This window comes from Pseudophryne corroboree, chromosome 7 (assembly GCF_028390025.1).
Source record: "Pseudophryne corroboree isolate aPseCor3 chromosome 7, aPseCor3.hap2, whole genome shotgun sequence".
NCBI classification, from domain to species: domain Eukaryota; kingdom Metazoa; phylum Chordata; class Amphibia; order Anura; family Myobatrachidae; genus Pseudophryne; species Pseudophryne corroboree.
In genome coordinates, this window is record NC_086450.1 from 412,471,600 (window position 1) to 412,497,110 (window position 25,511).

Genomic DNA, 25,511 nt, shown 5'->3' on the forward strand with positions numbered 1-25,511 from the left:
GTAAAGGGACCCTCAGGCAATAGATGTGGACGTTCTGGTAACACCGTGGGTGTACCAGTCGGTGTATGTGTTCCCTCCTCTGCTTCTCATACCTAAGGTGCTGAGAATTATAAGACGTAGAGGAGTAAGAACTATACTCATGGCTCCGGATTGGCCAAGAAGGACTTGGTACCCGGAACTTCAAGAGATGCTTACAGAGGTCTTATGGCCTCTGCCGCTAAGAAGGGACTTGCTTCAGCAAGTACCATGTCTGTTCCAAGACTTACCGCAGCTGCGTTTGTCGGCATGGCGATGGAAAGCCGGATCCTAAGGGAAAAAAGGCATTCCGGAAGAGGTCATTCCTACCCTGGTCAAAGCCAGAAAGGAGGTGACCGCACAACATTATCACCACGTGTGGCGAAAATTTGTTGCGTGGTGTGAGGCCAGGAAGGCCCCACAAAGAAATTTCAACTCGGTCGTTTCCTGCATTTCCTGCAAACAGGAGTGTCTATGGGCCTCAAATTGGGGTCCATTAAGGTTCAAATTCGGCCCTGTAAATTTTCTTCCAGAAAGAATTGGCTTCAGTTCCTGAAGTCCAGAAGTTTGTCAAGGGAGTATTGCATATACAAACCCCTTTTTTGTGCCTCCAGTGGCACTGTGGGATCTCAACGTAGTTCTGGGATTTCTCAAATCACATTGGTTTAAAACCAGTCAAATATGTGGATTTGCAGCATCTCACATAAAAAGTGACCATGCTCTTGGCCCTGGCCTGGACCAGGCGAGTGTCAAATTGGTGGTTTTTTCTCAAAAAAGCCCATATCTGTTTGTCCATTCGGACAGGGCAGAGCTGCGGACTCGTCCCCAGTTCTCTCCCTAAGGTGGTGTCAGTGTTTCACCTGAACCAGCTTATTGTGGTGCCTTGCACCTACTAGGGACTTGGAGGACTCCAAGTTGCTAGAAGTTGTCAGGGCCCTGAAAATATATTCCAGGACAGCTGGAGTCAGAAAATCTGACTCGCTGTTTATACTGTATGCACCCAACAAGTTGGGTGCGCCTGCTTCTAAGCAGTCGATTGCTCGTTGGATTTGTAACACAATTCAACTTGCACATTCTGAGGCAGGCCTGCCACAGTCTAAATCGGTTAAGGCCCATTCCACAAGGAAGGTGGGCTCATCTTGGGCGGCTGCCCGAGAGGTCTCGGCATTACAACTCTGCCGAGCAGCTACGTGGTCAGGGGAGAACACGTTTGTAAAATTCTACAAATTTGATATCCTGGCAAAAGAGGACCTGGAGTTCTCTCATTCGGTGCTGCAGAGTCATCCGCACTCTCCCGCCCGTTTGGGAGCTTTGGTATAATCCCCATGGTCCTTTCAGGAACCCCAGCATCCACTAGGACGATAGAGAAAATAAGAATTTACTTACCGATAATTCTATTTCTCGGAGTCCGTAGTGGATGCTGGGCGCCCATCCCAAGTGCGGATTATCTGCAATACTTGTACATAGTTACAAAAATCGGGTTATTATTGTTGTGAGCCATCTTTTCAGAGGCTCCGCTGTTATCATACTGTTAACTGGGTTTAGATCACAAGTTGTACGGTGTGATTGGTGTGGCTGGTATGAGTCTTACCCGGGATTCAAAATTCCTCCCTTATTGTGTACGCTCGTCCGGGCACAGTACCTAACTGGCTTGGAGGAGGGTCATAGGGGGAGGAGCCAGTGCACACCACCTGATCCTAAAGCTTTACTTTTTGTGCCCTGTCTCCTGCGGAGCCGCTATTCCCCATGGTCCTTTCAGGAACCCCAGCATCCACTACGGACTCGGAGAAATAGAATTATCGGTAAGTAAATTCTTATTATCTGTACTTATTCTGTGCAATGAGTGCAATTCTCAGTATCTTTACTTATTCTGTACAATGAGTGTAATTCTCAGTATCTGTACTTATTCTGTACAATGAGTGTAATTATCAGTATTTGTAATTATTCTGTATAATGAGTGGAATTATCAGTATCTGTAGTTATTCTGTACAATGAGTGTGATTCTCAGTATCTGTAATTATTCTGTACTATGAATGTAATTATCAGTATCTGTACTTATTCTGTACAATGAGTGTAATTCTCAGTATCTGTACTTATTCTGTATAGTGAGTGGAATTCTGAGTTTTTCACATTTTCATTCTTTACGATACACGTGGACTACGATTGGAAATAGTAACCTTGAGCGAGCCATGCGAGGGGACACTGTGCACTAATTGGAGATCCTGGTCACTGTGCGGAGAAAACGACACCAAAAAAAGTGCAAAAACTTACCTAGAGTCCCTGTCGACCTACTTACTGTCGACCAATAGTGGTCAACCTAGACACTGTCGACGTTGCATACCACACCCCTCCACAGTATGTGTCCTAGACTTACATAGGTACTGATTCAGAGATGTTGGATGCAGTAGAGCGATTGCCACTGCACATGTGATGGAGTCGGTGGTCACAGTGATGATTTATGTTTGCAAAGTGATTGACACTGTTTGGGGGCGCTAACTGCCGGTGGCTACTAAAATACAGGTGTGTGCCGACCATTTTACTGGCATATGTGTCGGTGTCTACGATCCCGTAGTCAGTCAAAAGGACTCCAGCGTTTTAGTCCTATTGGCCAGTTTGTGCATCCTTAGGGTTACTGAGAAGGCCCATGATCAACCGATGTTCCCCTGATGGTTGCATCTTCGTGCTCAGTGCTTAGACTCTTCCAGTAGGTGTCTCACTACAAATCCCGGCGGCTGCGACATTTGCACATGTAGTGTTCATTCTAGCACCCTGCACCTCTCACAACCCATGAGTTTCTCTTTCCTGTCTGAGGTGTCACTCTCTGCTCTGGTGCTTCTAGCACACTCTGGTCTGTATATCAGCACCAGGGGCGGATTGGGATGGAAAACCAGCCTGGGAAATGCATGGAATCAGCTCTAATGGGGGGGGGGAGTTTGATGAGGGGGTTGGATCTGTTGAGGGGGCGGGATCCCTCCTCATAGGGCCTGATTGTGCGCAATTGCAGCTTTCATTGCATCTTTTGTTGCAGACCAGGGGCGGATTGGGAACTAAAAGTGGCCCTGTAAAATGGGCAGCACAAGAGGTATAACATACCATGCAGCCATGGCAGCATCACTGGATTGTACTTGTAGAGGTTCTGTACTGTAGATATGGAGTAACAGAATGAATTAGAACAATGCAGTGTACTGAGTGCAGTGGGATGCCTGTGATGTGGGGGGTGGGGCCACATGGCAATACACATAACAGGCCCCACAGACACGTTGGCCTACCAGGAATTTTCCTGGTGAGCCCTATGGTCAATCCGCCCCTGCTCAGCACTGAGATATCTCAGCTAGAAGCACCACAGCAGAGAGTGACACCCCAGGCAGAATAAAGGAACTGCATGGATTGTGACAGGTGCAGGGTGTTAGAATCAACATAAATATTTTCACACAGCCGCTGTGTGCAGGATCGCAACTGCAAAGGCATGCGCGTCCATCTATGAATCGGACCCATAGATTCATAGGCGCTGATTCAGAGCTACATGCAAGTTCATTTTGCAGATTGGTCCTTCTCGGCCGAGAATGCACAACTTGGTTGCACATGTCAGCAACATCTCCACTTACGGTTGACTCACTGGGTGGTAAATGTACATTCACACCGCGTGTGTCGTGGGTGTGTAGACGGAATTGCAGGCAATGCAGAGGTAAGCGTTAACAGAGATTCATATAATTTCAGATAGATCTGGTGCTGGAGCAAATGCGCCCTGATCATGATGGATAGATAAGGACAGTGTAGCCACATACTGTAGATGTGTGCAACTCGTAATATGGGCACAGATCCTCATTCATTTCCAAGCAAGCAGAGCGACCAACTCTCATGCAACACTGAGTCACCATCATAGCGCCTAACATTAGTAAGCCTGCCTCTGTCGCTGCACTCCGTGACCCTGACAACGACTACCTGATGCTTCCCCGTATAGCTGATGCAGTGCTTGGTGGTATCCGGGCTCTAGGTCGACCATGAAAAGGTTGACAGTCATTAGGTCGACCACTAATGGTTGACGTGGTCAATAGGTCAACAGTGCTTATGGTCGACAGGTACAAATGGTCAACACACTTATGGTCGACACTTTATATTTTTGAGGGTGGGTTTAACATTTTGTTCAACTTTTTTATAATAACTTCACCATCCACGTGGACTGCGATTGGGAAGGTGACACTAATTGGAGTTCCACGTGCTTTGATTGTGAAAACGACACAACCCCCCCCCCCCCCCCCAAAATAAAAATAAAAATGGTGTCTCAACCTTTTGAAGTGTTGGCTTTTTGACCCTGTCGACCTTTCCTACGGTCTACCTTTTGTCATGTCATCCTTTTCAAGTGTCAACCTTTTGACCGTGTGAACCGTTAGTGGTCAACCTAAGGACTGTAGACCTTTTTCATATAGATCTGCTGATCCATACCATGCCAGGTCTAGGGCAAGGAAATCGCCTTAATCCACAAGCTGTTAAATTCACCAAATTAAAATATTAATGGTTTTAAAATGGTGATCTCCCAATGTATTATACGTGAGACAGTAAAGGATACATTGTATGCAGCTTGCTAACGCCCACCTCTATAGCATGAGCTGGCAGGCACGGCAAGAGGAAAACTCACCACCTGGACTTTTCTATAATAAAAAGGGATTAAAGTATTTGAGTTGTAGGTCTTCCTTTGGTTTTGTTCATTTTTTGTTCTTGATTGGTGGAAAGGGTGGGGTCTTGCTGTCACCTAAGGGGCTGATTCAGAGATATACACAAACCTGATGGTTTACATACATGTCCCATGTTTGTAGTATTTCACATGTGCAGAATGAGTCTTTCGTTATTGACCTCTAAGCCGCAGCATAATTGACAAACTGCAGCCATTGGGGGCGGGAAGGGGGCTGCAATGGAGACCGATTTACAAAAACCAGTGTGTGCCATCCCCATTTTGCAGCCGAAATAGAGGGCCTGATTCAGATGCGGTCGCAAGGCGGCTGTTGGACGCAAGTCAGCTGATGCTTTCTCACTGCGCATGCGTCTGAGTCTGCAATGAGTGAATTGTGATTGCGGTCGCACAGAGGAAATAGTCGCAGGATGAGTGACAGGGAGAGCAGATCAGCCTGCGCATCTACAGAGGCTCTCAGACTCCGCAACATGACATGATTTGCGATGATGGTACCGATGTATCAGCAACTATACACTGTTGGACAGAAATGAGGCTACAGCAGTGGGCATCCCTATGCTCAGGTTAGTCCTGCCCATATTAGCATATAATGGCAATAGCGTACAGCAAAAACAACAACCACACCTGAATCAGGCCCAGAGATGGCCTGTCTTATGGGAATGTCGGTGAAAGTGTCTGCGTACAGGACACAGATGCTCAATGCTCACATAGGAGGCCGTACACAGGGGATAATTCAGACCTGTTTGCTCGCTATGTTTTTTTTGCAGTCCTGCGTTCGCATAGTCGCCGCCCATAGCGGAGTGTATTTTCGCTTTGCAAGTGTGCGATCGCATGTGTAGCAGAGCTGTACAAATAGATCTTGTGCAGTCTCTGCGCAGCCCAGGACTTACTCAGCCGCTGCAATCACATCAGCCTGTCCGGGACCGGTATTGACGTCAGGAACCCTCCCTGTAAACGCATGGACACGCCTGCATTTTTCCAACCACTCCCAGAAAACGGTCAGCTGACACCCACAAACGGCTTCTTCCTGTCAATCTCCTTTGCGAATGCCCGTGCAAATGGATTCTTCGCACAAATTCATCGCTGAGCGGCGATCCGCTTTGTACCCGTGTAGTGCGCCTGCGCATTGCGGTGCATATGCATGTGCAGTTTAGACCTGATCGCCCTCTGTACAAAAACGCAGCCTAGCGATCAGGTCTGAATTAGGCCCACAGATGGCGATACTACACCTGCCATAGACCTGGTGAAATTTCAGTGGTGTGACTGATGGTGGTGTCTAAGGACGCAGCAATCGGTATTACTGTGTATACAGACGATGACAGTGGCCGTCTCAATCCTTGCACATTTGGACGTGTGGATGAACTCCAGGGAAGGCCTGTGTAGAGGCATTTGCATACAGTTGCAGACAGGCGTCCGCCAGTGGTCATAACTGCGGGTGCTTCAGTTTCTGCCTTCGGATCTTTGCGTGGTTACCCCTTGTCCATGTTTACAGGCCGTCAGTCACGTCCTTTTTAATTAAGTTATTTCCTATGCAGATTAAGTAGCCTAGATGCTAATCCCCACCTAATCTCTGCATCCTGAGCTAAAAACTGACCGTGGTCACACTTCATTTCTACCTATGCAGCCATTACCCTTGCTGTGCCTGTCTGTTCCTGTCTTCTGACCACTCAGCATAGTATCGCAGCAATTATACGGAGCACTGACTGTACTCTCCTGTCTGTGGCTGATGCCCCTGCTGAAACAGACGTGCGGAGTCACTGTGTGGGGGGGTCTCGCTGCTCCAAGGGACCTTGCTGTGCAGTTCTGTAAGTGACCTTTCTGTATGCAGCATCTGTTTGTTTTACGTATGTATGGGCATCTGCTCAGTACCACTTCTCTTATTCTCTGTGCGAAATACAATTCCAATCATCTGTTCTTATGTATGTATGGGCATGTGCTCAGTACCACTTCTCGTATTCTCTGGGCTAAATACAGTTTCTAGCATCTGTTCTTATGTATGTATGTATGTATGTATGTATGTATGTATGTATGTATGTATGGGCAGCTGCTCAGTGTAACTTCTCTTATTCTCTGTGCTAAATACAGTTCCTAGCATCTGTTCTTATGTATGTATGGGCATTTGCTCAGTACCACTTCTCGTACTCTCTGGGCTAAATACAGTTCCTAGCATCTGTTCTTATGTATGTATGTATGTATGTATGTATGTATGTATGTATGGGCAGCTGCTCAGTGTAACTTCTCTTATTCTCTGTGCTAAATACAATTCCCATCATCTGTTCTTATGTATGTATGTATGTATGTATGTATGTATGTATGTATGGATGGGCATTTGCTCAGTACCACTTCTCGTATTCTCTGGGCTAAATACAGTTCCTAGCATCTGTTCTTATGTATGTATGTATGTATGTAGGTATGGGCAGCTGCTCAGTGTAACTTCTCTTGTTCTCTGTGCTACTTATAAGTCCCAGCATTTATTCTTATTATAAATATATGGGCAACTGCTCAGTACCACTTCTGTTATTAGGAACGTTATATCTATTTGTCAATGTATGGTCTCAATTCAATTCAGCAGGGATTGAACAGCGCCGAGAATTAGCTCCCGTTGCTATTCAATTCAGTGCAATGTGACGCCCAACAATGGGATTTTTTCTCGCACTGATTTCCGCCCTTAGCGTGGCGGAAACAGCATCGCATCAGACTTTTTAAGTGGAGAATGCCGGTTCTCGCAACATAACACTTTGTATAGCCTGCGAGAACCGGCCTTCTCCAACATAACAGCTTGCTGAATTGAATAGCACCGGGAGCTAATTCTCTGTGCTATTCAATCTGTGTTGAATTGAATCGAGCCCTATGTTTGGGGAATGGCACAGTACTATTTCTCATACGTCCTAGAGGATGCTGGGGATGCTTCAAGAACCATGGGGTATAGACGGGATCCGCAGGAGACATGGCCACACTATAAGACTTTGAATGGCTGTGAACTGGCTCCTCCCTCTATGCCCCTCCTCCAGACTCCAGTTAGATTCTGTGCCCAGTGAGACTGGAGGCACACTGAGGAGCTCTCCTGAGTTTCTCAGAAAAATACTTTATTTAGGTTTTTTATTATCAGGGAGACCTGCTGGCTACAGGCTCCCTGCAGCGTGGGAGTGAGGGGAGAGAAGCAGACCTACTTCTTTAGAGTTCAAGGGCTCTGCTTCTTAGGCTACTGGACACCATTAGCTCCAGAGGGTTCGATCACTATGGTATGCCTAGCTGCTTGTTCCCGGAGCCGCGCCGTCACCCCCCTCACAAGGCCTGAAGATAGAATCCGGGTGAGTATGTGAAGATCAGAAGACTTCAGTGACGGCAGAAGACGGCTTGAGGTACCGCGCTGCGCGCCATGCTCCCACACAGTTCACGGCACTACAGGGCGCAGGGGGGGCTCCCTGGGCAGCATGGGGGGGCCGCAAATACACTGGCAATCAATATAACAGTGCCGCAGGCACTTGTTAGGGACCCCCGCCAGTATAAAGATTTTTGAGCGGGACCTACGCGCGCCATGTCGGGAGGCGGGGCTTAGCCGCATAGCTCTCACCAGCGCCATTTTTTCTCTTCACAGAAGGCTGCAGAGACGCTGGCCCTGATCCTCCACACTGCTGTGCAAGTAACAGGGTGCAAAACGGGGGGGGGCACACATAATTGGTGAATTATATATATTGATAAAAGCGCTGGCAGGTCTGGGCAGTATTGTTACTGACTTCAGAACCGGGACAGGCGCTGGGTGTGAGCTGGCAGAACTCTCTCTGTGTCTCTCTAACAGGCTCTGCTGCTGATCTGTCCCCTATAGCCCAGTGTGTTTGTGGCTGTCGGTACGTGTGTGTGTGTGTGTGTGTGTGTGTGTGTGTGTGTGTGTCGACATGTCTGAGGCTGAATGCTCTTCCCAGGAGGAGGCTGGTGTGGGGACTGACAGTTCTGTGAGAGTGACAGTGTCAGCACCGCCGACGGATGATTGGGTCAATATGCTGAGTGTTTTAAATACGAATGTGACTAAGTTGGCTAAGAGGTTTGATAAATCTGAGTCTAAGAACCAGACACGGAGGAAATCCATGGAGGATGCTTTGTCACAGGTCCAGACATGATTGTGGCGATTAAAAGACGTATTACATATCACTGAGGACCCTGCTGTTCCTGATACGAGGGTCTGTATGTTTAAAGGCAAGAAACCTACGGTAACGTTTCCTCCCTCTCATGAAATGAAGGCACTTTTTGAAAAAGCTTGGGAAAATCCCGACAAAAGGATACATGTTCCCAAAAGAATTCCAATGGCTTATCCGTTTCCCTCTGGGGACAGGGACAGCTGGGAGTCAATCCCCACGGTAGATAAAGCTTTGTCGCGTTTATCCAAAAAGGTAGCGCTTCCGTCCCCTGACACGGCAGCCCTGAAGGATCCTGCGGATCGTAAGCAGGAAAATACCCTGAAGTCCATTTATGTCACCACAGGGTCGCTACTCAGACCCGCTGTTGCTGCGGCATGGGTGAGTAGAGCTATTGAAAAGTGGGCGGATAACTTGTCATCGGAGGTAGATTCCCTAGACAGGGATAGTGTGCTTTTGACCTTGGGTCATATCAAGGACGCTGCAGCGTATTTAAAAGAAGCAGTAAGGCATATTGGCCTTTTGAGATCAAGGGCCAATGCCATGGCAGTCTCTGCTAGGAGAGCATTGTGTATTCATCAATGGAATGCTGATGAAGGCGATGGAGTCTTTACCGTTTAACGGTAAGGTCTTGTTTGGTGACGGACTCACTGACCTGGTCTCTACGGCTACAGCGGGTAAGTCATCTTTTTTACCTTATGTTACTGCACAGCAGAAGAAATCGCCTCACTATCAGATGCAGTCCTTTCGGCCCAACAAATTCAAAAAAGGACGTGGGTCCTCCTTCCTTGCTGCGAGGGGGAGAGGAAGAGGAAAAACGTCACTTGCTGTGGCAAGTTCCCAGGAGCAGAAGTCCTCTTCGGCTTCTACCAAATCCACCGCATGACGCTGGGGCAGTGGGGGCACGTCTCAGGCTCTTCAGTCAGGTCTGGGTGCACTTGGACCTGTATCCTTGGATAGTAGACATAGTATCCCAAGGGTACAAGTTAGAGTTTCAAGACGTGCCCCCTCACCGATTTTTCAAATCGGCCTTACCAGCTTCTCTTCCGGACAGGGAGATAGTAAGCGCTGTGATACTAAAGTTGTGTCAAAATCAAGTAATTGTCATGGTACCCCTGTCTCAGCAGGGGGAAGGGTTTTATTCGAGCCTGTTCATGGTCCCGAAGCCGGATGGCTCAGTCAGACCGATTCTAAACCTAAAATCCCTCAATTTCTTTCTGAAAAAATTCAAGTTCAAGATGGAGTCACTACGAGCAGTGATTTCCAGTCTGGAGGAGGGGGATTTTATGGTGTCGGTCTACATAAAAGATGCCTACTTACATGTCCCTATATATCCTCCACATCAGGCTTACCTGAGATTTGCTATGCAGGATTGTCATTACCAATTTCAGACGTTGCCGTTTGGTCTGTCCACGGCTCCGAGGATTTTCACCAAAGTAATGGCGGAAATGATGGTTCTCCTGCGCAAGCAGGGAATCACAATTATCCTGTACTTGGACGATCTCCTCATAAAAGGCGAGGTCCAAGGAGCAATTGTTGAAGAATGTTGCCCTTTCTCTGACGATTCTGCAACAACACGGTTGGCTCCTAAATCTGCCAAAATCACAGTTGTCGTTCCTGGGTATGATTCTGGATGCAGAATTACAGAGAGGTTTTCTTCCAGTGGAAAAAGCTTTGGAAATACAGAACATGGTAAAACAGATTCTGAAACCGGCAAGGGTGTCCGTTCTTCACTGCACCCGGTTGCTGGGGAAGATGGTGGCGGCCTACGAGGCCATTCCGTATGGCAGGTTCCATGCCATGGTGTTTCAGTGGAACCTGCTGGACCAGTGGTCCGGGTCTCACCTGGACATTCACCGGAAAATAATTATATCTCCCAGGACCAGAATTTCCCTTCTGTGGTGGCTGCACAGTTCTCACCTTCTGGAGGGACGCAGATTCGGGATTCAGGATTGGATCCTGGTGACCACGGATGCAAGCCTCCGAGGCTGGGGAGCAGTCACACAGGGAAGAAACTTTCAGGGAAAGTGGTCAAGTCAGGAAGCTTGTCTACACATAAACATTCTGGAATTAAGAGCCATCCACAACGGCATACTGCAAGCAGAACATCTTCTTCGAGGTCTGCCGGTCTTGATTCAGTCAGACAACGTGACAGCAGTGGCGTACATAAACCGCCAGGGCGGAACAAAGAGCAGAGCGGCAATGGCCGAGGCCACGAAGATTCTTCGCTGGGCGGAAAGACATGCCAGCGCTCTGGCAGCGGTCTTCATTCCAGGAGTGGACAACTGGGAAGCAGACTTCCTCAGGAGACACGATCTCCATCCAGGAGAGTGGGGTCTTCATCAAGAGGTCTTTGCAGAAGTGACAAGTCATTGGAGAGTTCCTCAAGTGGACATGATGGCATCCCGCCTCAACAAGAAACTTCAGAAATATTGTTCCAGGTCAAGGGACCCTCAGGCGATAGCGGTGGACGCCCTAGTGACACCGTGGGTGTTTCAGTCGGTCTATGTGTTCCCTCCACTTCCACTCATTCCGAAGGTGCTAAAAATTATAAGAAGAACAAGGGTTCAGGCGATCCTCATTGTTCCAGATTGGCCAAAAAGGGCCTGGTATCCAGATCTTCAGGAGTTACTCATAGAAGATCCCTGGCCTTTTCCTCTTCGCGAGGACCTGTAACAACAGGGGCCATGCGTGTATCAGGATTTACCGCGGCTGCGTTTGACGGCGTGGCGGTTGAGCGCCAAATCCTAGCCCGAAAGGGTATTCCCAGTGACGTCATTCCTTCACTTCTTCAGGCTAGGAAAGAAGTAACGGCAAAGCTTTACCATCGTATTTGGAGAAAATATGTGTCTTGGTGTGAATCCAAGAAGGCTCCTACGGAAGAATTTCACCTGGGGAGGTTGCTCCATTTTCTACAAGCAGGTGTGGATGCGGGCCTAAAGTTAGGCTCTATTAAAGTACAGATTTTGGCCTTATTGATCTTTAAAAAAAAAAAAGAATTGGCCTCCCTTCCAGAAGTTCAGACCTTCGTGAAGGGCGACCTGCACATCCAACCTCCCTTTGTGCCCCCAGTGGCACCATGGGACCTTAATGTGGTGTTGCAATTCTTGCAATCACATTGGTTTGAACCTTTGCGCAAGGTTGAGTTAAAATTCCTTACTTGGATAGTGGTCATGTTGTTGGCCTTGGCGTCTGCAAGGCGAGTGTCTGAGTTGGCGGCTTTGTCTCTCAAAAGCCCCTATTTGATTTTCCATGCTGATAGAGCGGAGTTGAGAACTCGTCAGCAATTTCTGCCAAAAGTGGTTTCATCATTTCATGTTAACCAGCCAATTGTGGTGCCAGTGGCTACTGACGCCTTGGCGAAGTCTAAAGTCTCTCGATGTGGTCAGAGCTTTGAATATCTATGTCGCCAGAATGGCGCAGATTATGAAAACGGAGGCTCTGTTTGTCCTGTGGGCTCCCAACAAGATTGGGGCTCCTGCTTCTAAGCAGACTATTGCGCGCTGGATTTGTAATACGATTCAGCAGGCTCATTCTACGGCAGGATTGCCGTTACCAAAATCGGTGAAAGCCCATTCTACCAGGAAAGTGGGCTCATCCTGGGCAGCTGCCCGCGGAGTGTCGGCATTACAGCTTTGCCGAACTGCTACTTGGTCGGGTTCAAACACCTTTGCGAAGTTTTACAAGTTTGATACCCTGGCTGAGGAGGACCTCTTTTTTGGTCAATCGGTGCTGCAGAGTCATCCGCACTCTTCCGCCCGTTCTTGAGCTTTGGTATAAATCCCATGGTTCTTGAAGCATCCCCAGCATCCTCTAGAACGTATGAGAAAATAGGATTTTAATACCTACCGGTAAATCCTTTTCTCTTAGTCCGTAGAGTGCGGGCTGTATCTGCAGTTTGCTTATAGTTACACTCATGTTGCGTTGAGTTTAGTCACTCTGTGACTGTTGTTGGTCATGCCGTTGCATGCGTTGTTGTTGAATGCCATGTTGTACGGCGTGTTAGTGGTGTAAGCTGGTATTTATCTCACCTTAGTTTAAAATACTTACATAAATCCTTTTCCTCGAAATGTCCGTCTCCCTGGGCACAGTTCCTATAACTGGAGTCTGGAGGAGGGGCATAGAGGGAGGAGCCAGTTCACACCCATTCAAAGTCTTATAGTGTGCCCATGTCTCCTGCGGATACCGTCTATACCCCATGGTTCTTGAAGCATCCCCAGTATCCTCTACGGACTAAGAGAAAAGGATTTACCAGTAGGTATTAAAATCCTATTTTTTCTGTGCCACTGGTGTTATCTTAGTATCTGACTTTATTCTGCATACACTACAAATACTCTCCGTACCGGTGTCCTTATTCTGTATGCTCAGACAATAGTATGGCAGCACTTCTGCATATCCTGTATGCCAATATAAGTGGCTGTTTCTAGTCAGTGTCAGTAGACATACCACCACTGGAATCAGTATGTTTTACCGGCAGACGGGATGCTGGCTGTCAGTATACCGATAGCGGCATCCTGTCATTCGGGAACCCCACGCGGGCTCGCGCTCACCACGCTTTGGGCCGGGTGGCTCGCTTCGCTTGCCACAGGTTATATTCCCACTCGGTTGGTGGCGTGGACCCACCGACAGAGTGGGAACACCCTGCGGAGGTTGGGATTCCCTCCGGCGGTATTTAACTGTCTGTCTGTATTCTGGCGTCGGTACTTGAATGCCGGGATCCCCGCAGCCGGTATTTTAATGGCATCCCACACCACTAGCTCTGTAAGCGTACAGCCACATGTATACTCTCATCTTATTCAAGGAATTATGGGGCTAATTCAGACATGATCGCACAGCAGCGATCAGGTCTGAACTGTACATGCGCCTGCGCATGCCAGATAGCGTACAGCCTTCTCAGCCCTGCGATCGCCTCTGCCTGATTGACATGCAGAGGCGGTCGCAGGGCGGGAGGGTGCGAGAGGCGGGGTTTGGCCATCATTTAGGGGGCACGGTCCGGAACAACGCAGGCGTGCTCGAACCATTGGGGGGTGGGGGAGGGCGGGCCGCGGCGGCTGCGTGTTGTCACATGCAGCCGCTGCGACCCGGGCAGCGACGAGTAGCTCCCTGCCAATGCGCTGGCTGGGAGCTACTCTTCTAGTACTTTTGTACTTAGGCCCGACCCCCCTCCCCGCACGACATGCGGGGCGGACTAGCCCTGTGCTGGGCGTCCCCCCGCATGTCTGTGTGACTGATCTGGCTGAAAGCTGCATGGATGTGACAATAAATCCCTAGTGTCATATGTGCCACAGCCCAGACATGTCCCTGTTATGTGCGACTCACACTTTGTGTATGCTGTGTATACATACTATAAATAATGTGTGACTGTTCAATCACTGTGTAGTTTCCTGGGCTGCCCCTTGGCATACAGCAAGTACATGGGAAGAAACATTCAGAGGTGCACACAATGGCGATTTGTACGCAGCTGGCCGATGGTTTATACCGCGCATGAGTCGCACTGTGCATGTCACAGATGGGATTAAGATGCCTTACCTGATCCCGACAGCATTAAATCCATGATAGGCTACAGGCGGCCCTAGGGCCACATTATAATATAAAGCTAAATAACGTAGGTTTAACATTGGTACCTGATTGGAAATGATAAGACATCCCAATGTAACTACAGACTCTCTTAGCTCTCACGGTCTGCCTAGATTGTACTTTATTGTTATATTAAAGCTGACCATAGCACTCAGGATTATTAGCTGTCACCCTGAGTCTGGAATGACAGTACCACACAGTGGGCCTTGTTCAGAGTTGTTAGGAAACCAAAAAAGCTCACTAATAGGCAAAACCATGCTACATGGGGCAGATGTAACAGGTGCACAGAGAGAGTTAGATTTGGGTGGGGTGTGTTCAAGGTGAAATCTAAATTGCAATGTAAAAATAAAGCAGCCAGTATTTACCCCGCACAGAAACAATATAACCCACCCAAATCTAACTCTCTCTGCACATGTTACATCTGCCCCACCTGCAGTGCACATGGTTTTGGCCATTAGTGTGCTTTTTTAGTTTGCTCTCAACTCTGAATAACTCCCAGTATGTCTTATTTAATAAAATGTACGGCTTGTTTCCCATAGGAGCGACAACATTTTTTTTCCTCCAGCACACTGCAATGGGCCAGCAAAAGAGACCTACATCCTACATGATAATAGTAATGCAGAGATCTCTGTTACACACATATGGTAAGCCACCAGGGGTTGGTATCGATATACCGGCGCCCGTCATCCTGACGGTCAGAATCCTGACCACTGAATGCCGGCAACGGGGCAAGCGCAAAAGAGCCCTTTGCGGGCTTGCTACGCTCACCACGCTACGGGCACGGTGGCGCGCTACACATGCCATGCTATTTAGTCTCCCTTCAGTGATGTCGTGGACACCCCAAAAGGGAGAATAGGTGTCGGGATCCTGGCGCCGGTATGCTGAGCCACGGGATCCTGACAGCCGGGATATTGAATGCATCCCAGCCACCAGCCATGGCAAGATGTTTCTGCTCTGGTGATCCTATGTCACATGATAATTACACCACTTTGGGTCATACATTTATGTCTTTCTAAAATGATTATACAGGTATATGACCTGTAGGCACCCCAGGATCCTCCAATGTGGCACTACAAAGATCAGTATACCCAGCTACTGATCCAATGTATGCCTCTCAGAACAGTAATACACAGACTGGAAGTTACTCAATCAATTTATTGACCTATCACAGGTACCCAATCCCCATACTCCACCCCCTGCCTCGCCCACCACAAGATCCGCCTGGTTCCTCCTCACTACTCTTACCCATTCCCGGCGCAGTCAGTGGTCCTCCCCCCGATGCAGTGATCTGTCACGTTCTGTTGCTGCAGTGGGAGCTGTCTGTGTATGAGTGGGGGGTCACTGGCTCAATTGCACATGTTGGAGACTGGACAGAACTCAGCCAATCATTATATAGAGATGCTTTTTATAGCTTGTAACACTTGTGTGAAATGCTTGCTGGTATGTTATTACAGATGGGAGTCTCTTAGTTTCAGGTAGCTCCTGCGGTGCCTCATGCGGTGCCTCATGTGTATCACTGACATAACACCGTTTTGGAATACTTCTTATTCATAACCGTTTGTCTTCAGGTCGCAGAGACAGATGTACATTTTTGCCTATGCTAAAATACACTGTTTTCTATCTTTGCAGTTACATTGATGCCAGTCACCAATGAAGCATGGCCAGAGGCATTTGGCTTTGGGTTGGGTGGCTCAGGCCCCTGTTACATTCTATGGGTGGAAGCTGGAAGCAGTGCACACGCGGCAGGATTGCAGCCTGGTGACCAGATACTGGAAGTAGAGGGAAGGCCGGTCTCTTCCCTGACAGCTGACACCCTGATAACACTGGGTCGGAAGTGTCTTAATGTGCCCCCGAGTATTGGGGTGATATCACGGGTGCAACAAGTGGAAATAACAAGGAAAGGCCAGGAGGAGATTGGCCTCACAGTGGCCGATGGGAGACCTCTGCATGTAGATAGTGTTACCCCTGGGTCTCCTGCATCCTATGCTGGGGTAAGAGTTGGAGACTTTCTTCTTGAAGTCAATGGTCTGCCTGTGACGGATATATCGGAGGCGACCACACTGATTTCTTCCAGCGGAGAGGATGTACTCCGACTGGGCCTCCTATGTGTGGGTCGGAGGCAGAGGCACAGCAGGGCGTACAGTGCTAGCGGAAGAGGACTGGAGACCGCAAGCCAAGCGCAGAAACTCAAAGCTCAGGAATTTCACCGAAAAGTAAGTTGTGCAAAATGTACATTATATGGATGTTCACAAATAAATATAGAAGTGTTCCGGTTACAGCAGTTTTTCTCTAACGGTTTTTAATCACTGCGCCCTTGAGTATCACCATTTATTCCATGATGCCCTTAGGCAAAAAGTTGCTTATTGAGAGACTCGGCAAAAATGATTAAATTAAGTCAATTGTGCTTTTAATTTATGTCTTTCTTAGGTTCAGTTCAGTTGTAAGGTGGTGGACAAGGTTGCGATTCTTTTTGTCTACATATTTTATGATTGGCAGCCACCAGCACTGGTTTTCATTCGGTACTGGGCAACACGTCGTGGCACCCCTGCAAGTGCCCTGCAGTACCCAGTTTGAGAAGCACTGCTATAAGGCATATGTTTGAAAAAGATGCGATCTATTAAGAAAGACAATTTTAAGGGATTGCCCAGCAACCTGTGTGTGCGAGGAATTCTCCCGTATAGGCCTACTCGCTGCAATTCCCCGTACATCTCCCTTTCTGTTGCCTCATTCTGGTTATGGAACTCTCTGACTGTTGAAGGCAGTTTTTAGTGAAATGTTCTTGACCACAACAGCTGAAAGGGAACCGCAGTGAAGTAGTGTGGGCATTACCTAGCACTCTAAGTCGCACTTTAATCACACATTAGCGGTAGTGTCGGATAAAATCAATGAAAGGCCATGTCTCAGCCTGTGAGAGAGTAAAGTATTCAGATCAACATGATGTTGTGTAATACTGTGCAATGTAGACTTGTAGCTTGTTGACACTGCTATAATGTAAACATATAACTCTAATGTCCACATTTTCTCTGTCAAATGTTGACATTTTAATCATGCCAACATCATATCCTTATGTCGGCATTATGAATGTATATCATAACTGATGACGTTACTAGCTCACATATTACTACAATACAGGTTGAGTATCCCTTATCCAAAATGTTTGGGACCAGAGGTATTTTCGATATCGGATTTTTCCGTATTTTGGAATAATTGCATACCATAATAAGATATCATGGCGATGGGACCCAAGTCTAAGCACAGAATGCATTTATGTTTCATATACACCTTATACACACAGCCTGAAGGTCATTTAATACAATATTTTTAATAACTTTGTGTATTAAACAAAGTTTGTGTACATTGAGCCATCAGAAAACAAAGGTTTCACTATCTCACTCTCGCTCAAAAAAGTCCGTATTTTGGAATATTCCGTATTTCGGAATATTTGGATATGGGATACTCAACCTGTATACACACGGGTGTAGTATGGTATGCCGACGGCCGGGCTCCCGGTGACCAGCATACCGGCGCCGGGAGCCCGACCGCCGGCATATCGACAGCATGGCAAGCGCAAATGAGCCCCTTGCGGGCTCGCTGCGCTCGCCATGCTGCGGGCACGGTGGCGCTACGCTACGCGCGCCACACTATTTTATTCTCCCTCCAGGGGGGTCGTGGACCCCCACGAGGGAGAAAAGGTGTCGGTATGCCGGCTGTCGGGATTCCGGCGCCGGTATACTGTGCGCCGGGATCCCGACAGTCGGCATACTGAAGACCACCCATACACACAAGCTATGTAAACATACAGCTGATGGGAAAATGTCATTCCAAGTAAATTGGTGCAGAGTAATTAACAACTTTTTAATGACTCTATGAACATTGAGTTTATGAACACCGTGACTGTATGGTCGAAAATGCAAAGCATGCTGACTTGCTGCATGTCAACAGTTCAACGCTCACGTTATGCTGATGACCAGTTATACCACACCTGTGTTACCCACGTGATTTATGTATCACTATAATTTGGCAAAAGCAGAACATAGGAATGATCACTGCTGTCTCCTGCGTTCTGCTAAGTAACACTGGATTCCACCGTCCGACATGTTTTTTTGTTACAGTGGCTGCTGTAGTATTCTCCAGCTTGTCAAGCGCAAGCTTTTCAGAGCTAGATCCCCCTGAGAGCTAATGCTTTATCAAGATGGGGTTGTCCATTGTAGCCTGTGAGCTAGAATTGTGAATTTTATTTTGGAGTGGGATCTTCCGATTCGTTCTGGAACCCCACACTGGCACATGTGCCTATATGTATTGCTGAAACTCCACTTAGGAGCGTGATTTTTTTCCAGGGCACCAAGAGGAACCTCGGATTGATAAATAGGGTGCTAAAAACATTCCAGGATGCCATGATATGCAGCAATAAGGAGTGCCACTTTAGGCAGCAATAACAAGACTTAATACCGTATATACTCAAGTATAAGCCGAGTTTTTCAGCACATTTTTTGTGCTGAAAAACCCCCCCTCGGCTTATACTCGAGTGGTGCTTCAGGACCACAATGCTTCCGGGTGAGCGGCGCCCGCAAACCCCCGCCCTCCCCTGTGGAGCCATTTGCATCTGCTTTCGGGTGAGCTAGGTCAGCGGCGCCCATAGCACAGCGCGATGCAAAGCCGTCCACAAAGCTGCTCATCTGCAGGTAATACCCTGGCACTGCGCACCACAGTAAGAAGATGGATGTGAGCTTGCAGTATATTTTTCCTTTCGTCATTTTTACAAGCTTAGCAGTTACTGAAATCCCATACAGCAGTGTATATGTGAGCGAGCGGTACCCTCATACCATTTTGACTGTTTGCATAGTCATAGTCCTGTTATATGCATAGCAATCTCCCTTATTTCAACTAGCCCACATTACACTGTAGCTGCTGCATTTCCCACCCTAGGCTTATACTCGAGTCAATAAGTTTTCCCAGTTTTTTGTGGTAAAATTAGGTGCCTCGGCTTATATTTGGGTCGACTTATACTCAAGTATATACGGTAAATACAGAAATAGTTCCGTTGGCTGAGATACTTGCTCTTTTAGGAAGTGTAATGGTGAGCTGCTTGTCCTGATCAGGGCACCACAGTGCCCCTGTAGTAAAACTGTGTCTATGGTTAGACGTGGCACCTCTGTACTGGTTCCATTGGGTGGTAGGAAGAGAATATAGGCGGTAATTCCAAGTTGATCGCAGCAGGAATTTTGTTAGCAGTTGGGCAAAACCATGGGGGTAATTCTGAGTTGTTCGCAGCAGCAAGTTTGTTAGCAATTGGGCAAAACCATGTGCACTGCAGGGGGGGGCAGATATAACATTTGCAGAGAGAGTTAGATTTGGGTGGGTTATATTGTTTCTGTGCAGGGTAAATACTGGCTGCTTTATTTTTACACTGCAAATTAGATTGCAGATTGAACACACCACACCCAAATCTAACTCTCTCTGCACATGTTATATCTGCCCCCCCCTGCAGTGCACATGGTTTTGCCCAACTGCTAAAAACTTTCCTGCTGCGATCAACTTGGAATTACCCCCCATGTGCACTGCAGGGGAGGCAGATTTAACATGTGCGGAGAGAGTTAGATTTGGGTGTGGTGTGTTCAATCTGCAATCTAATTTGCAGTGTAAAAATAAAGCAGCCAGTAATTTACCCTGCACAGAAATAAAATAACCCACCCAAATCTAACTCTTTCTGCACATGTTAGATCTGCCTCCCCTGCAGTGCACATGGTTTTGCCCAACTGCTAACAAAATTCCTGCTGCGATCAACTTGGAATTACCCCCATAGTCAGAATGTGTGTGATCTCACTTCCTGCTGATAGCATCCTGGTTTATACAGAAAAGAACATTATGTATGCTCTAGTGCAGTGTTTCCCAAGCTCTGCCCTCCAGTCATCCTAATAGTCCAGGTTTTTTTTTAAGGCTATCCATGCTTGAGCACAGAAGGTTAACTCAAAATAACTGAGGTACTAATTAAGTCACCTGTGCTCAAGTATGACTGTTCTTAAAACCTGGACTGTTAATATGCCGTGAGGACTGAATTTATGAAAGACTGTGATTGAGGGTTATTTCAGCTACTTCACGATGTCTAGCTCAGTAAACTACTGGCAACACTGAGGCCCGTTGACAGCAGGTTGCTGCTCACTGAGCAGGTGCTGGTTGTTTTTTTGTGGAATGAAAGCGCTATTTGTTAAAACATGAAATTGGGAATATAAGGAAAAGGGAGGGGGAACTTATATAAATGACTATGAGCGGTACCTGTAAAAAATAAAAAAATATTAGTAATGTTTACACTCTTTTGAGTGAGTTTGTAAGGAGTAACCCGTGCAGTTACTGGGAGTCCCGGTTATCCTACCTGTCCCTGCACTAGTTCTTCCGGACCTGCTGGAGAGCACTGCGGCTCTGATCTCGATTGCAGTGGAAGGTCACGCCAAGTCCCGCTGCGTCCAGCGGGGCTGTGCGTACGCTGATGTCCTCCGGCTCCCGTGACTGCTGACTGCGGGTGGTATTGCGGCCGATGTCCTGGCCGTGTGGCGGGGTTGTATTCTCCTTGCTGAACAGTCTCCAACGCGTTTCATGCATTCGCAGGTGCGGAGGAATTGTATCTCATCCTATTTCAGCTACTTCACGATGTCTAGCTCAGTAAACTACTGGCAACACTGAGGCCCGTTGACAGCAGGTTGCTGCTCACTGAGCAGGTGCTGGTTGTGGTGTCGGTGTTGCTGCTCACTGAGCAGGGGCTGATTGTGGGGTCAGTGTTGCTGCTCACTGAACAGGTGCTGGTTGTGGGGTAGCATCAGAGGGGAACTGTGGGTAACATTACAAGACCTGTTCTGCACATGCACAGAACAGACCTTATGCAGCCGCAGAGTCCCGATAATTGGGAATCTGCGTGCTGCAGCGGACCTGCGCTGAACTCTGAATCGGGCCCTATGTCATCTAAACTTTGCTCCAGTGTGAAATCTGTTGCACAGATTTGCTGACCTGTATAAGGAGATGCTTATAAATATACTTTGAATGTCTTTGAACTGATATAAGCCATTTTTAATGTTAACTGGCTGTTTCCCTTTTTTTCTTTCCCATATCTTTTATGATCATTGAAGACAAATCATACGACAATATTTGATTATTTACTTACTGTGCTTTCTGCATCTATCTTTTATATTGTTATCCACGACTTTATATTTCATGAGCATGACTGTTCTGCATAATATTTGCTGCGAAGCTTACTGGACCCTCTTTTGATTGACGTCTTATATTACTTATGAATTGTCAAATACTATTTCATTGAATCTTGCAATAATACACATTGCTTCAATAAAGTTGATTAAACATGTCAGTAGAGGATGCAATGTATGGTAACAAGTGCTTAGTGTCTCCCAAATAAGATAGGTGAGCTAAGACTAATTATTTTTAAAGAAAGTTATTATATAGTGGGCATAACGTTATCCTGCTTGGATGAAGCACACGGCAGACCAGTACATTTGGATGGATATAGGGCCTAATTCAGACCTGATCGCTAGGCTGCGTTTTTGTACAGCCTGCGAACACGCAATGCGCAGGCGCGGCGGAGATCAGCGGGCAGCGACGGGATGTGCGAGAAAAGCGAACGCACAGGTGATCGCAAGGTGACTGACAGCGAGAGGCCGTTTGTGGGTGGCAACTGACCGTTTTAAAGGAGTGTCCGGAGAAACGCAGGAGGGACCAGGCGTTTGGAGGGAGGGTTCCTGTTGTTAGCTCCGGCCCTGATCATCGCACTGGAAGAGAAAGTCCTGGGCTGTGCAGAGACTGCACAAACTTTTCTTTGTACAGCTCTCCTGCACATGTGATCGCACCCCTGCACAGCGATTTCCCTCCACCTGTAGGCGGCGACTATCTGATCGCAGGGATGCAAAAAATGCACCCTAGCGCTCAGGTCTGAATTAGGCCCATAGTATGTTTAGGAAAACTATAGGAGGGGTTTATCTTTATATAAATATCGTATTGAAGATTTGCCCTGCGAGATGATGTCTGTGAAGGAAAGGAAATGTCCTTAAAGAAATATACAGTATAGTATTGTGCAGCCAGGGGGTGATTCAGATGAGGACGGAGTTCAGGCGTCGGTCGCAAAGTACCTATTATCAGTACTTTGCGCATGCGCAGGACATGTTCTGCGCATGCACAAACAGGTCCTGCAATGACAGATGTAAATGTGGGCAGGGAAGGGGCGGCGACAGCGTCACCACCGTTGCAGGGGAGAGAAGAGGCCGGAAGCTCCGTCAAAGAACAAAGGTTCCCTGGTCTCTAGTAGCAGCTGCTGCAGCCGGTTTGCACGACCTCATGGGTCACGCAGCCGGCCGATGGTGCCGGAGAAGATCTGATGCTTTGTCCTAGGATGCCGTCGGGATCAGCAATGCAGCAGGAGGCGTGACGCCCCGTGCTGCATTACCATATTAGTGCTATCGCCGCTGTTTCTGAGTAAGCAGCAGTGATAGCACCTCTGTCCACATCGGTATGAGGGCCCTAGGCAATCACTAAAAGAAACGGAAATGATAAGCACAATTCACTTTATCAGGGATTTTTTTCCCAGACATAGGAGCATATTCAATTAGCCATGGTGCTTACTGCGGTCTTGTAGCATTGCTGGGGGGTATTCAGCTGCAACCCACGGTAAGCTTGCAGGTTCTATTTACTGCAGACTACTTTTTGCACGCTCTTGAGGTGCAGACAGAAATGTGCGGTGAGTATGGCTTTTGCCTTTACTGTGGCTACTGTGCTCGCGTTAACCCATAGCTCCGGACACTTAACCGGGAATCTATGAGTTTTTATAACAGGACTTGTTACTACTAAGTAAACTAATATATTAAATATACAATAGTAGTGTATATATGCCAGGCTGATGCCAGGCATAATTGCCTACTTGCGGGAGACTCCCGATTTTTCAGGCACTTCCCTGCACTGATGAAAGAGTGGCCGAATCTCCCGCATCTCGCTGGCTTCCTAGAAGTGCAGGCAGGACGAGGAGATTATACAGGGAACTTGAATCACAGAGGGAACGGGGCTAAATAATGCGAATCTACACCATTTAGCCACGCCCCTCCACACGACCCTCGTATCACAGCAGTTTGTGGGCGGGACCTAGTGAACTGACAGCCCGGTCCTGCCACCCGAGGCAGGCGGTGTTTCCTCTCTGGGCTTCTCACAGAGAGGAGACTTTAAATTTAGGCAAGTATGGTGCTAGGATAAATGGTAGTGCAAATGCCTGGTTTACCCCAGGAGACAAGGTTACACAGAGTGTCATATATATAAAGGTCATATATATAAAGGTAAGGGTACACAATTGCGCCTGAATATGTGGTGGTAATGGTTGTAATACTAAATGACAAGTATACACTGTATATATGAAGAATTAGTGTATTTATTCTAAAACAAAATGACAGAAAGAGAATAAATGGAAAAAGATGTGAAAAAATAGAAAATTAATACATTAATGAAAGAGTGTATATATATATATATATGTATATGAAAGAATTCTATACATATGTATACTTTGGTCCGCAGTCCAGTACAATAGAGTGTGGCGTCCCACCTCGTTTAATTGTGCTCAAACTTCTACCACAATGTGTGGAGGGGTATATACAACACAGTCCCAGAGGAGCTCGTTCAGTAATATATGGGGGTCACGGTCAAAGAGTCTGTTGCAGCAGCTTGATCCTGTCTTGAGAGGGAGGGGGGGTGAGGTGATCTTCTGACGGTGCTAGCAAATGAAGGGGTACCCCAGGTGGCTATGCGGGAGGGATGAGTTGCAGGAGATGGGTAATTATTGGCTCTGGACTCGCCGCTCTCTGACTCGGTCTGTGGCTGCGGAAGGTGCCCGTGTAGACAGGCGTCTGCCGCCGGCCAGATCCGAGGAGTGCGGTCGTGTCTCTGGGGGGGAAAGTGTCACTGACTTCGAGACCCGGAGCGGGACTGTCCGCAGTGCACCTCCCCACTTACAGAGCCCTTACCTTGTTCTTCTGTGCTCGATTCCCAACTTCCGCTGTCACCTTGCTTCCTTGTCAGTCTTGCAGCTTTTCGTCCGGTTTCACTTTCACTTTCCTGTACCTCGCGGTCACGTGACCTGTTCCTGTTCCTCAGCAGTCTTCAGCGCCGTGGGTGATGAATGTGTCCAGAAATAGAGAGCTCTGCTGTGTTGAATATGATTAAGGCAGTCTGTTTGAAACGGTGTCCTGTTAGCTCCTACGCGTGTCGACCTTTCTAGGTCTTCCTCAGGGAGTCTATGAGTGCCATATTCAGTGTGGGCTATTTATGCCCATACTTGCTTATGTCATAGAAAAGGGGGCGTGTTTCTCGAATTATAATGGGGATTTGTTATATAACGACTATACAGACAATCATACAATAAAAAGAATATACAAGGAAAGAATGGGATATAGAAAAACAATAATAATAGTAATAGTAAACAAAACAAGCAAAAATGATATATGTAAAAGGTATAACGACCATAAAGAATGATTTTTGAGACTGAATCATTAGTGAATATTGGGAAATGATGAGAGTTCGTTTCTGGTGAATTTATTAGTTGTGTGAGAATTTTCTGTTACTACATTTGGAGGTAGTGACAGTCTGTGGTTTGTGGGTTAAAAGTTGATAAATGGGGTTATGGACAATCCGAAGATTATGAATAAAACCTAATTGGGATAAAAAGTGAAAAATTTTGTTATGTAAACACAATATGTTAATATATTATTAATTATTAACCCATTAGTAAAACTTATTGTATGCGGAAAAATTATCTGTGTTTTGGTATATTTCACTGCAAAATTGGTTACATGGTGTAAAATTAAATTTGCTAGGCTCTAATGACTTGACCCACCAAAATGTACGCTAATAGGGCTTGATGGCTTAGCAAATATGAAGCAAATCCATGTACGATATTAGTTCATGATTACTGATCTCACCTCATTGTCTAGATTGAGGCCCCGTGGTTTCAGCGTTTTTAGGGTGTAGATCCACCTCAACTCTTCTTTATTAATTTGTTTAATAAAATCCCCTCCCCTCCAATTGGGTGACACTAGTTTGATCCCCAAGATTTTCATCCCCGC

At 47.1% G+C, this 25,511-nt stretch overlaps 2 protein-coding genes across 8 annotated transcripts in view; one reads left to right on the forward strand and one right to left on the reverse strand.

The window, feature by feature from the left end:
- ZDHHC4 (zinc finger DHHC-type palmitoyltransferase 4) overlaps positions 1-21,208 on the reverse strand; it is a 108,486-nt gene extending 87,278 nt beyond the window's left edge. Inside the window, exon 1 of the mRNA XM_063934729.1 lies at positions 20,783-21,208. The gene's annotated coding sequence lies outside the window, so the exon portion shown is untranslated. The remainder of the gene's footprint in view (positions 1-20,782) is intronic.
- Positions 1-25,511, forward strand: part of GRID2IP (Grid2 interacting protein) — a 316,826-nt gene that overhangs the window by 74,349 nt on the left and 216,966 nt on the right. For 4 of the 7 annotated variants that reach the window (XM_063934719.1, XM_063934722.1, XM_063934721.1 and 1 more), the window contains exon 2: positions 16,042-16,625. In XM_063934719.1, the coding sequence (XP_063790789.1) occupies positions 16,050-16,625 (576 nt within the window). In that variant the 5' untranslated portion in view covers positions 16,042-16,049. The other 3 variants (XM_063934724.1, XM_063934723.1, XM_063934725.1) reach the window with 3 other exon arrangements.